Source organism: Pristiophorus japonicus, chromosome 5 (genome assembly GCF_044704955.1).
Source record: "Pristiophorus japonicus isolate sPriJap1 chromosome 5, sPriJap1.hap1, whole genome shotgun sequence".
In the NCBI taxonomy this organism is placed as follows: domain Eukaryota; kingdom Metazoa; phylum Chordata; class Chondrichthyes; family Pristiophoridae; genus Pristiophorus; species Pristiophorus japonicus.
In genome coordinates, this window is record NC_091981.1 from 210387325 (window position 1) to 210400145 (window position 12821).

At 46.1% G+C, this 12821-nt stretch overlaps 1 protein-coding gene across 1 annotated transcript in view; it reads right to left on the reverse strand.

Moving 5' to 3' along the window:
• Positions 1 to 5283: 5283 nt before the first annotated feature.
• efhb (EF-hand domain family, member B) overlaps positions 5284 to 12821 on the reverse strand; it is a 230868-nt gene continuing 223330 nt past the window's right edge. The window contains exon 13 of the mRNA XM_070881276.1: positions 5284 to 5411. Coding sequence (XP_070737377.1) covers positions 5389 to 5411 — 23 coding nt within the window. The 3' untranslated portion in view covers positions 5284 to 5388. The remainder of the gene's footprint in view (positions 5412 to 12821) is intronic.

The window sequence follows — 12821 nt, forward strand, 5'->3', positions numbered from 1 at the left end:
GTTGGGCTGAACGACCCCTTTGACCGCCCTCTGCCTGGTGATGGTAGGGGCAGTGACCTCTAAGAAGGAAATAGTTCAGTCATGGTTCTCTGACTCTTGATGACTATCCAGTTACCCCCTGATGACAGTGGATATTAGGTGAACACTTGGTGGTGGCTGCCAGTCAAACAGCTTGGGGATAGTCATTGTTTAGGCTCAAATGTAAAGGACTACTTGGGTGAGGTATAAGAGCACCTCTTGTCCGTTAAACTATCAAGCAGTCAAAACTTTCAGGAGAGAAAGAGAAAAAAGACGATGAAGAGAGCACTGTACATATCATAAAAAAATAATGGTCACCCTGGGGAGATTTTGAATTGTAATCTAATCATGGGGTTGAAATGCAGCACCACTTGGAAGTATTTGAATCACATCCTTTCTATGACAGCATATCAAGTATATCTTAATTAGAAACAGAATGAGCTTGATGAAAATGAGCATAGAATGCTGAGTTAAATCATGCATCAGTAGTTAAATTGAGCAGGGCATCTCATGGCATGTCTGGATGGTTAGACTTTTCCCTGCCCCCTTCAACTCAAAATTATTTTGCTCTGTAAGTGCTAGGAGTGCAAGCTCATAACAGCACAGCAAGGCCAACAGGGCATCTGGGGCCTTAGTAAACAACAGGTAAAACAGGAAGGCTACTTCAGTAACACCCGCCCCAAACCAGAGCAGTGCCATGCCACTCCAATGGCAGAAAGGAGGCTTTGAAAAAGCCCAATGAAAATGTTCTGCCCTGAAATTCCAGTTGGGCCGCATCAATGGTAGAAGAGAACTGGAGCGAACCCTAAGTCTGCCCGAGTGTAAACCCCAAGACTGAAATGTGAGGTGGGCACATCATGCCAGTCAGAGTATTTCAGCAACCCCTCCCCAGCCACTTACTCAATCTGAGCTAGACCATGCAAAAAATTGGCATCCTGAGTTTAATTAGGCAGTGTATGTAGGCACCTTTAGTAATGACTCCATGAGGCAGGGTATGGTACTTAAACAGTGCAGATCTGCAGTCCTTTATTAGCAGCTCCTGAGTGACAACAGCAAGCTGTGTGTTCCTTTTTATACTGGGTTACCTGCCATGTGCAGGCAACCCCTGGGTCTTCAGCAACAGCACCCTCTAGTGTACTGGGAAGGTGTGTACAGTACAAGGGTACATTCAATGTTGCATACAGTGTTACAGGCATCACACAGTGAACAGGCATGCCGACACAACAATACTCCCCCCTAGTTGTCATGACCAGGGGAGGTGATCAGTGGTGGGCTATTGGAGGTTGTGGTGAGGGTTGTGTGGTTGCCAGGTGTGACCCCTGTGCTTGAGGCTGGCCTCGTACGTTTCCCCTCCCTACACACAAACCAAGTGGGTGTCACTGTTGTGGGATCTCTCGGGGAGGTAGCCACGGCAGCAGTGGGTGGTGTGTATACACTGTGATGTGGGTAGTTGTGGGGTGGTGGGCAGGGCCACAAGACTGGGTGGGCTCCTTGTCCACCAATGGGGATGCGGGTCAGGTCATCTCAGGGTTTGCCAGGGAAGCTGGAGGGTATTGGCCTCATGCTTCTGGTGTTGGCCCTGGTGGCCAGGGGTTGTAGAGCTGGTCTGGTGCAGGTTGCCATTGGTGGTGGCTGGGCTGCCCATTGACCACTGTCCCTGTAGTGGGTCTGCTCCCACTGCCTGTGTGTGTGTCCTGCAAGAGGCATCACATTCGTTCCAAAGGTCCAGGCTACATGGTCAGGTAGCCTGCTAGACCTGGGAATCTCCCACAGGAGGATTCCATTGGCATCAGCATGGTCCCTGTAGGAACCAATGTCCTTTGGCAGTGTCCTACCGGTATACATGACACCTTGGCTCTGATCGCACATAGTCGAGCCTGCATTATACATTCTAGCACTTGCATCACTTTTGGGTGTCCTGGTTTCAACAGACATGGTTACATTAGGCATTTCACAATCTCTATCATTATTGTTAAGCATAATAAACTTGTTCTTAACCCTACTGACACCTGCATTCATCTCATTAGTCACATTAGTTGAACCAGCATCACAATTCATGGTTACATTGCATACATTTTCATATTTGCACCCTTTAATTGCATCTTTAGCTTTAAAGTCCGTCGACTCAAATAGTTGGAACTTCCCTTTAAATTGTTTTGGTTACCGGTCTCCTTTAAGGGAGCCTTCAAATCCGATTGGCCACTCGATGTCACGTGATGCTCCTCCATGTTGACTCGTGGCATTGAGGAGGCCATTTTGAATGCAGGTCTGCACCTTTTGATGCTGAAGCCATTTTGTGGTGCTCTTTTCTTCCACATGCTTGTGGTGCTGCAGCCATTTTGTGGTCTTGTTGCAGGCAGGCTGTGGTGCTCTTTTCTTCCACATGCTTGTGGTGCTGCAGCCAATTTGTGGTCTTGCTGCAGGCAGGCTGTGGTGCTCTTTTCTTCCACAGCACCACTTCGCCTGATGTGGACCCGGTTCATCCAATTCTTGCCACGCCGCCCTGGGAGACCTGGACGTCTACACTGACAATGATTTGGATTTTACCTTTGGTATAGGTGAGCAGCTTTGCCTGGACAAGAGACAGTTTTGTTCGAGTGGCAGGATTCCTCCAAATCTTTTCAAAGGTCTTTTGGCTCATCACAGACTGGCTCGCCCCTGTGTCGATCTCCATGGAGACTGGGACCCCGTCGATGTCCACTTCCATCATCCACCTAGAACTTCCGTTGGAGCAGGTAAAGATTCCATACTCTTCTCCCAGGGTCAGAGCAGCTTCATCTTCATCTATGTCAGAGCCCCGGTGATTAGCCAACTCATCAGAGACACAGTGAGTACAGCCTTTTCTGCACATTCTGTGAAGGTGCCCTTTTTCTTTGCAGCCTTTACATGCATAGTCTTTGTAGCAGCACTGGTGGGCCCTGTGGTTTCTTCCACAGCGCCAGCACGGGGCCATCCGGTTTGCCCATGTGGCGGACTCAAGGTTGCGGGACTCGGGGCAGTATTTCTGCCTTTAGAAGTGTCCATGTGGTGCACTGCTCTTGCCGGTTTAGAGTCCTGGCTCAGTATTCGCCTGGAGTTGCTGGCCGAAACCATGTAGGCCTGGCTCACTTGAATTGCTTTCTGCAGGGTGACCGTGATGTCAGCCGAGAGCAATTTGTGTAGGAGGCCTTCGTGGCCAATTCCGATGACAAATATGTCCTTTAGTGCTTCGTTAAGGTGGTCGCCAAACTCACACGGTGCAGCTAGTCTTCTTAAGTGTGCAGCATACTTGCCAATTTCTTGGCCCTCAGGTCGCCGGTAAGTGTAGAACCGGTGCCTGTTTGTGAGGATACTTTCTTTCGGTTTTAATTGTTCCTGTATGATTGTTACAAGTTCCTCATAGCTCTTGGTGGTTGTCTTCTCCGGGGTAATTCCCTGACGAGACAGTAGATGGTGGGCCCACAACTGCTAAGCAGGATGGCCCTGCGTTTGTTTGGAAGTGTGGCCGGTGTGTCCCCGCCCAGGTCGTTGGCTATAAAGAAGTGTTCCAATCTTTCCACAAAAGCATCCCAATCTTCCCCCTCTGTAAATTGCTGAAAGTTGCTGAGGTTAGACATATTGAGCGTGTAGTTCGTGATCCCGTATTCCCGTCGCCAGTTGTGGTGTATGTTGGCACCTTTAGTAATGACTCCACGAGGCAGGGTATGGTGCTTTAACTGTGCAGACCTGCAGTCCTTTATTAGCAGCTCCTGAGTGCTGACAACAAGCTGTGTGTTCCTTTTTATACTGGGTTACCTGCCGTGTGCAGGCAACCCCTGGGTCTCCAGCAACAGCACCCTCCAGTGTACTGGTAAGATGTGTACAGTACAAGGGTACATTCAATGTTGCATACAGTGTTACAGACATCACACAGTGAACAGGCATGCCAACACAACAAATAATATCACATTCTACCCATCATCACGACTGTTTCTTTACACCTCTGCAATATTGGTTATTTCCATCCTACCTCACATTCAGTCAATGAAACTCACCTATGTCATCTCTGGACTTCCTCCCTCCAGGCTCCACATGACATAAACTCAAATTTATTCAAAATTTTGCATTAAGTTCCACGCACAAATTAATCCATCCTTGATGATGTCCGTTGACTCCTTGTTCTCCAGTGCATTGAAGTTAAGATCCTTGTCCACATCTTCAAATACCTGAACAGCCTGAACAGCCTCCCCCCACTCCATTATCCTATTTCTGCAACCTCCTCCAGCTTAATATCCCCTCACACACCATTCTGTTTTCCAGCTGTGGCCTTTTGTGCACCTCATAAAGAGGCTGCAGAGAGATGTAGAGGGAGTGCAACAAATGTTCACTAGACTGGTTCCTGGGATGAGGAGATTGCCCTATGAGGAGAGATTGAGTATATTCCCTAGAGTTTAGAAGAATGAGAGGTGATCTAATTGAAATATATAAAATTTTTAAGGGGCTTGACAAGGTGCATGCTGAGAAAATGTTTCCCCTGGCTGGGGAAGTTAGAACACAAGGTCACAGTCTCAGAATAAGGGGTCGGCCATTCAGGACTGTGATGAGGAGAAATTTCTTCACACAAAGGGTTGTGAATCTTTGAAATTCTCTACTCCAGAGAGCTATGAATGCTCAGTTGTTGTGTATATTCAAGACAGAGGTTGATAAATTTTTGGGAGCTAAGGGAATTAAGGGATATGGGGATAGTGTGGAAAGGTGGAGCTGAGGTAGAAGATCAGCTATGTAACATAGTGGTAATGTTATTGGACAAGCAATCCAGAGGCCTGGACTAATAATCCAGTGACAGGAATTCAAATCCCACCATGGCAGCTAGAGAATTGAAATTCAATTAAATAAACCTGGAATAAAAAGGCTAGTGTCAGTATCGGTGACCATAAAACTATCGGATTGTTGTAAAAGCCCATCTGGTTCACTAACAATCTTTAAAGAAGGAAATCTGCTGTCCTTACCTGGTCTGGCCTATATGTGACTCCAGTCCCACAGCAATGTGGTTGACTCTTAACTCTAGCAAGCCACTTGAGGGCAATTAGGGATCGGCAATAAATGCCGGCCTTGCCAGCGATGCCCACATCTTGTGAACAAATTTTTTTAAATGATCTTGTTGAATGCAGGCTTGAAGGATCAAATGGCCTACTCCTGCTCCTATTTCTTATGTTCTTATGTTCTCCCTTCATTCCATAGTTCCTGACAGAACCTAATGCCACCTCAACTCTCCGTCGCTCCACCTTTAAAAATCTTCTCAATACCTGTATTTTCAACCAAGCTTTTGAGCACCTCTTGGTATTCTTCTACTGTGGCTTAGTGTCGATTTCTTTATCCATTGTCATCTCCTCCAGCTTATAATGTGTCTTCTTACATTTTCTCTATTAGAGGCACTGTATAAATGCAAACAATTATTGTTGTTGTATTTCCATCTAATTGCCGAGTTTCCTAATATCTTTCTGAATTTGATTTTATTGTTCCTCATTATTGGCTTCATTTCCAATTTTACTATCATCTGCAAACTTGAACATTTTACCTTAGTGTCCTCATAAAAGTCATTTATATATATATCATTAAAGTTAAGGAAGTCAGTATTATTATTATAAATAAAAGTTTCCATCGATAGCTACTCTCAATTTCTTTTTTTTGAGCCAGTTTTTACTATCTGTCTATTTTTTCTTTTCCTCATAGAGTCATAGAATAGTAGAGCACAGAAGGAGGCCATTCAGCCCATTGAGTCTGCGCCGGCTCATTCGAAGAGCAATCCAGCTAGTCCAGATATTTCTTTAAACAAACCATTACATTGCAATGTAGAATTTTGTCAAAGGGTTTTGAAAATATTAGAATATTAGCAGATCTTCCATGGTATTGCTCATAGCGAGTCAGCTGTTATAGTTTTTTATAACTAAAGGAACATTACACCTTGTAATCAAGTTGCATTATTCTGCTGTAAATCTGGCCTATCCTTTTAAGTCTAATTACTGTAAATAGGCACATTCCAAGGTTAGTTAGCATTTAATTGCTATTGGTGCAGGTGCCCTTGCAGCTGATGACACAACCTCTGGCTTTCTATTGATCTGCAGTCTGTGACGCCAGTTACCTGTGGTCATTGGCAGGTAGAAATGTTAATCCCCCAGACACAGTTGGTAACTTCTTGGCAGGTGTGGCGGATCAGACTATGCTGGTTGTTGATGACTTTTCTCATGCAGTGTAGCTTTGAGCTATGATTCCAAAGAACCATCCAGCATTACAATTAGTCTGGACTCCACGTATTGGGGATGATTTTGGTCTCTCCACTATCACGTTTTTTTGCTGGAGCAGGATGGTAGCAAAACCAAAATCACAATGATGAATTTACTGCTCCACTCATGCTGTCATCCCACCTCTTGGAACGAGCCAGGAAATAAGCATTTGGTGTTTCTGCTGGAAACAGGCAGAAAGCCTCATTATTGCAAGGGTACAGTAGTGTAATGCTTATGTTACTGGACTAGTCACCCGGAGATCTTGACCAATAATCCAAGGAATGTAAATTCAAATCCCACCATACAAGTTTTAGAATTTGAATTCAGTTAAAAAAATCTGGAAATACAAGTGAGCATGAAGCTGTCGGATTGTCGTAAAAACCCATCTGTTTCACTATTGTACTTCAGGGAAAGAAAACTGCTGTCCTTACCCAGTCTAACAGACATGTGACTCCAGACCCACACCACCATGCTTGACTCTTAACTGCCATCTGAAGTGACCTAGCAAACCACTCAGGTGTATTAAACTGCTACACTGTAGCGGTTCAAGAATGCAGCACACCACCACCATCTCAAGGGAAACTAGACATAGGCAATGGGCTGGCCCTCACATCTCAGGAATAACAGTGCAACTTTTGAATGAAAATGTCCGGCGCCCATTCTGCACAGGTAAGTGTTTTTAAGGATTTTTTGGGAGTCACGAGGAGAATGAGTGCCTCGACTAAAATCTTTCCACCTGCTGCCAGACCTACCATAGCTGCCTATACGGTGACCTGACTCTTTGTGTTAAATGAGAACTGCCGGCTCAGCTCTATGGAGGAGACACTGGATTTCCCCCTCCTCCTTCCAAGCCCCTGATTGACGAGCTGCTCATTTAGCATTGGCAACTCACTGATTTTATTTTAATAGTCCTCAATCACAAAAGTGGCCTGGACCTCCAGTGAACTTAATTGTCAGGCGGTTGGCTCCCTCCACCCAACATCTGCTCAATGAAAGGAGTCACATGAAAATTGATCCCATTATATTTGTGTCATTAGGCCTGCCATCAGGAATTCCACTGAGGAACCCATTGGCGGCACTGATGGAGCTATGGGGGGGAGGGAAGAGGCAGTACAATTGCCACAAAGGCTCCTGAAATCTAAGTGGCACGAGAAAAAAATGACAAAAGTGGTGAACATATTCACTGAATCTTCTTCCTATTCCCTTTAAATTAACTTTCATAAAAGACTGATGTCCTAGCGACCATGGATGCCTATTATATATGGGTGTGAACTGCCCTCAGAATTCCTCGCACCTGAGCATCAGAAAATAACGTGCGGGACAAAATGCCAACACTCTCCCTAATTTAAATATTTACTGGTACCCCTACATATTTCAGACAGTAACTTCCTGCCCTTATTTATTGCCCGGCAAAAATGGACACAATGCACATAATTAGCGGACATCCAGCCAGGATGCCTCTCCGTCATACTTTCTGTTCCATTATGCCTGTCTGCACTAGTTTACAGTGTACAACAAAAGCAAAAATCACTCCCTGCGTTTTCAGTGAACTTTGAATTTGTTTCTAACCATTCATGACCTGACCAAAAAGTCTAGGCTTGTGGGTCTAAAGCAAGATGTCTCTGCTGGGAATAAAAAAGAGGCTTTAATTAGCAGGAAGTAGAAATAATGAGCAATTTGCTTGCAAGCTAGTCAGAAGTTACAGGGACGAGTAGTCTCATACAGTAACATTCCAGGCTAGTCACGTTATAGGGACGTGTAGGCTCATACAGTAATATTCCAGGCTAATCATGTTATAGGGACGTGTAGGCTCATACAGTAATATTCCAGGCTAGTCATGTTATAGGGATGAGTAATTATACAGTACCAATCCAGGCTAGTCACAAGCTATAGGGGCAACTACTGATACAGTAAAATTCTTCTTTAATTCTACCCATCTTTTCTTCACTGTCGGGAATAAGATGGATAGAAATGATAGATAAACCACCTTTTTTTGATCAATGTTGCCGCTCATTGACGTGAAGGATGCATCCTGATAAAATGAACATCTTTCCATTTCTGACACCCATTAGTTGCATTAAGCACTCTCAGGTGAGGTCTAGCACAAGGTAGATGCATAACATTCAGAGAGGGGTTTCCTGTACGGGCTGCTCCTGCACACCCTCAACTTTGCCATCCTCGCCGGCCGTCCGGACACGCCATGGCGTACCATCTTGCCGTCCGGAGGAGGCGGGGGTCCCCGATGGAGGGCACTCTACGCAGGGGTCCTCCCACTATTCATCGGGGACTTGGCCTGGAGGTTGGTGCACGGAGCAGTGCCGTGCAACAAATTTTTAAGCCGGTTCACGGACTCCCAGGCCGCCTGCAATTTCTGCGGTCTGGAGGAGTCCGTGTTCCATGTTTTTATTGAGTGCATGAGGTTGCAGCCCCTGTTCCATTATTTGAAGGGGCTGCTCCTGAAATTCTGGCTGCACTTCAGTCCCACTCTCCTGATCTTTGGGCACCCTGTGCGGAGGGGAGCGGGTAGGTCCGAAGGCCTCCTCGTAGGACTGCTCCTGGGCACGGCCAAGGGTGCCATCAGCCGGTCCAGGCAGCGGGCGGTCGAGGGGGTCGTTCAACCTGACTGCCTGCCTCTCTTCCGCTCTTACATCCGGTCCAGGGTGTCCTTGGAGATGGAGCACGCGGTGTCCACCGGTACGCTCGCGGCCTTCCGCGAGAGGTGGGCACCGGAGGGACTGGAGTGCATCATCACGCCCGGCAACCAAATTTTAATTTGATTTTACGTTTTAAAGTTTAATTTGTTTTAATTGCCGGTGCTTTTAGTGTCCCCCTTCCCTTTTATAGGGGGCACTGGGGAAAATTGTGATTTTAGTGCCCAAAAAAAAAAACCAAAAAAAGAAAAACACAAAAAAAAACAAAAAAAAGGGGGGAAAAAAAAAAGGGGCCTTGTAAATGTCTGGAGTGTCACCCAGGTCGGGTGGCACCGTTTAATGTTTTATGTTTTGCAGGTGAACTCCAAAAAGAGTTGCATAACATTCAGATATCCTCTATTAGATCTGATCTGTTACCTTAACCCAACCTGAGAATGTCGCATTGTTCATAACCTGTACCAGCCACTCTGTGGTTTCTTTGAGCAAAATAACTGAGTTCCAAATTCAGGGCTGTTTTTGTGCTGTGAGTCCATGCCTATGAGGACTGAATTCAAACTATCCAAGGTTATTTCATATAAGACAGAGAACAAACAGAGAAATGCAGATTTCAGAGGTAAAATGCCAGCATGCTGATCCATTTGAGCATCCAGTTTGGACACTGCTGTATTTCATTGATTAAAGGAATCTTGTTTAACCATGGTGTTATTTGCAATTTCCCCTGGAAGCAAGCAATTTTGAAAGAGAGGGATGATTCTGCCACCCTGTGTTTATGACACAAACTGTACCTCACAGCACAGAGTGAAAAAATTACTACCACTGTTACTTTCATACGAGGAGAATTCCTGACTACCTTTATATAGTTTCGTAATAGCTCCACTTCTAGTGTAAGTAAACAGGTAAAAAGAATATTATGTTGTGCTCTGTTCACTCCAGCGCTTGCTATCATGAGATGCGGAAGATTTATTAGATTTCATTCAATTGTATATTGTTGACACAATGGCTAAAGCAAAGGGAAAAGGATTCTAGTATTTAAACATGTAATGTCCCGTTTGCACAAGTAGGGATTTGGGCAGCACCTTGTTGAATAATATTATTGGCCTTTTTAAGGGCCTAATTGGACAGTCCACCAGCAAAATTAAAATCTTGATCAAAGTACAGTCTCGTGGATGCATTGAATATATCAATTGGAGACTTGTGTTAACCATATCGATTTCTGAGATGCAACTTTTGTAAAATCATGAACTATTATAATCATGCCTTGACCATCATTTTCCAGTCCTCTTTGGATTTGGGCATGGTGCCGGAGAACTGGAGGACTGCTAATGTGGTATCCTTGTTTACGAAGGGAGAAAAGTTTGGTCAAGTAATTACAGGCTTGTCAGCCTAACCTCAGTGGTGGGAAAATTATTGGAAAAAATTCTGAAGGATAGGATAAATTTACATTTAGAAAGGCAAGGGTTAATCAGGGACAGTCAGCACGGATTTGTTAAGGGAAGCTCGTGTTTGACTAACCTGATTGAATTTTTCGAGGAGGTAACCAGGAGGGTCGAAGAGAGTAGTGCGTATGATGTAGTGTATATGGACTTTAGCAAAGCTTTTGATGAGGTCCCACATGGCAGACTGGTCACGAAGGTAAAAGCCCATGGGATCCAGGGCAAAATGGCAAGTTGGATCCAAAATTGGCTTAGAGGTAGGAAGCAAAGGGTAATGGTTGATGGATATTTTTGTGACTAAAAGGATATTTCCATTGGGGTTCCACAGGGCTCAGGACTGGGTCCCTTGTTTTTTGTGGTACACATCAATGATCTAGATTTGAATATAGATTAAGAAGTTTGCAGATGACACTAACATTGGCTGTGTGGTTGATAATGAAGAGGAAAGTCATGGACCGCAGGAGGATATCAATCTACTGGTCAGGTGGGCAGAACAGTGGCAAATGGAATTTAATTTGGAGAAGTGTGAGGTAATGCACTTGGGGAGGGCTAATAAGGAAAGGATATACACTGAGGATTGGGCTGAGGATTGGGCTGATGGCCCAATCCTCAGCTCACCCCAAGTGTTTTTTCAGGCACACATACAAATCTTCTACTATCTATAATCCCACCCCCCGCCCCCTGAAGTCCAGCTTCACCCCCCTCTCCCCCGCCCTCATCATCATCATAGGCAGTCCCTTGGAATCGAGGAGGACTTGCTTCCACTCCCAAAGTGAGTTCTTTGATGGCTGAACAGTCCGATATGAGAGCCACAGACCCTGTTTCAGGTGGGGCAGACATTCATCAAGGGAAGGGGCCAGTGGGGCTGGTTTGCCGCGCAATCCTTCCGCTGCCTGTGCTTAGCCTCTTCATGCTCTTTGCGTTGAGACTTGAAGAGCTCAACGCCCCCCCGGATGTACTTTCCCCACCTCGGGCGGTCTTCGGCCAGGGTCTCCCAGGTGTCAGTGGTAATGTCACACTTTACCAGGGAGACTTTGAGGGTGTCCTTATAACGTTTCTGCTGTCCTCCCTTGGCTCGTTTACCATGAAAGAGCTCCGCATAAAGCATTTGCTTTGGGAGTCTCTTATCCGGCATGCAAACTATGTGGCCTGCCCAGCGAAGCTGATCGAGTGTGGTCAGTGCTTCAATACTGGGGATGTTAACCTGGTCAAGGACACTGATGTTGGTGCGCCTGTCCTCCCAGGGGATTTGCAGGATCTTGCGGAGACATTGTTGGTGATATATCTCCAGCGACTTGAGGTGCCTTTTATACATCGTCCATGCCTCAGATCCATACAGGAGGGCAGGTATTACTACAGCCCTGTAGACCATGAGCTTGGTGGTAGATTTGAGGGCCTGGTCTTCAAACACTGTTTTCCTCAGACGGCCGAAGGCTGCACTGGCACACTGAATCTCTGCATCAATGTCTGCCTTTGTTGATAAGAGGCTCCCAAGATATGGGAAATGGTCCACGTTGTCCAGGGCCGCGCCGTGGATCTTGATGTTTGGCAGTGATGTGCGGTAGTGACAGGCTGGTGGAGGACCTTTGTCTTAAGGATGTTAAGCGTAAGGCCCATGCTTTCATATGCCTCAGTGAATACATTGACTATATCCTGGAGTTCAGCCTCTGAATGTGCACAGACGCAGGTGTCGTCCACATACTGTAGCTCAACGACAGAGGTTGGGTGATCTTGGACCTGGCCTGGAGGTGGCATAGATTAAACAGCTTCCCACTGGTTCTGTAGTTTAGTTCCACTCCAGTGGGGAGCTTGTTGATTGTGACGTGCAGCATGGAGGCGAGGAAGATTGAGAAGAGTGTTGGAGCGATGACGTGATTGAGGAGAACTCGAGCGAGAACTTTCCCAGTGGCTGATAGCAGGGAGATTCCCCTGTAGTTGCTGCAGTCAGACTTGTCCTCTTTTTAAAAAATGGTCACAATCACTGTATCTCTCAGATCTCCCGGCATGCTCTCCTCCCTCCAGATGAGGGAGATGAGGTCATATATCCGCGCCAACAGCGCCTCTCCGCCATACTTTAGCGTCTCAGCAGGGATTCCATCCGCACCCGTAGTCTTGTTATTCTTGAGCTGTTTTATGGCTTTGCCTACCTCGTGCAATGTTGGAGTTTCACTGAGTTGGTGGCGGGTCGCATGCTACGGGATGGAGTCAACAACACTCGAGTCAAAGGCAGAGTCTCGATTGAGGAGATCTTCAAAGTGCTCCTTTCATCGGGCCCTGACAGCCTCGTTGTCCTTGATGAGTGTTTCCCCGTTTTTGGCCAGGAGTGGGCTGGGGCCTTGGGAGTTTGGACCGTAGGTAGCCTTGACTGCAGCGAAGAATCCTCGCTTATTGTGGCTGTCGGCCAGTTGTTGTATCTCCTGTGCTTTCTCCATCCACCACCTGTTCTTTAGGTCCCAGGATTTTTGTTGGACCTGAGC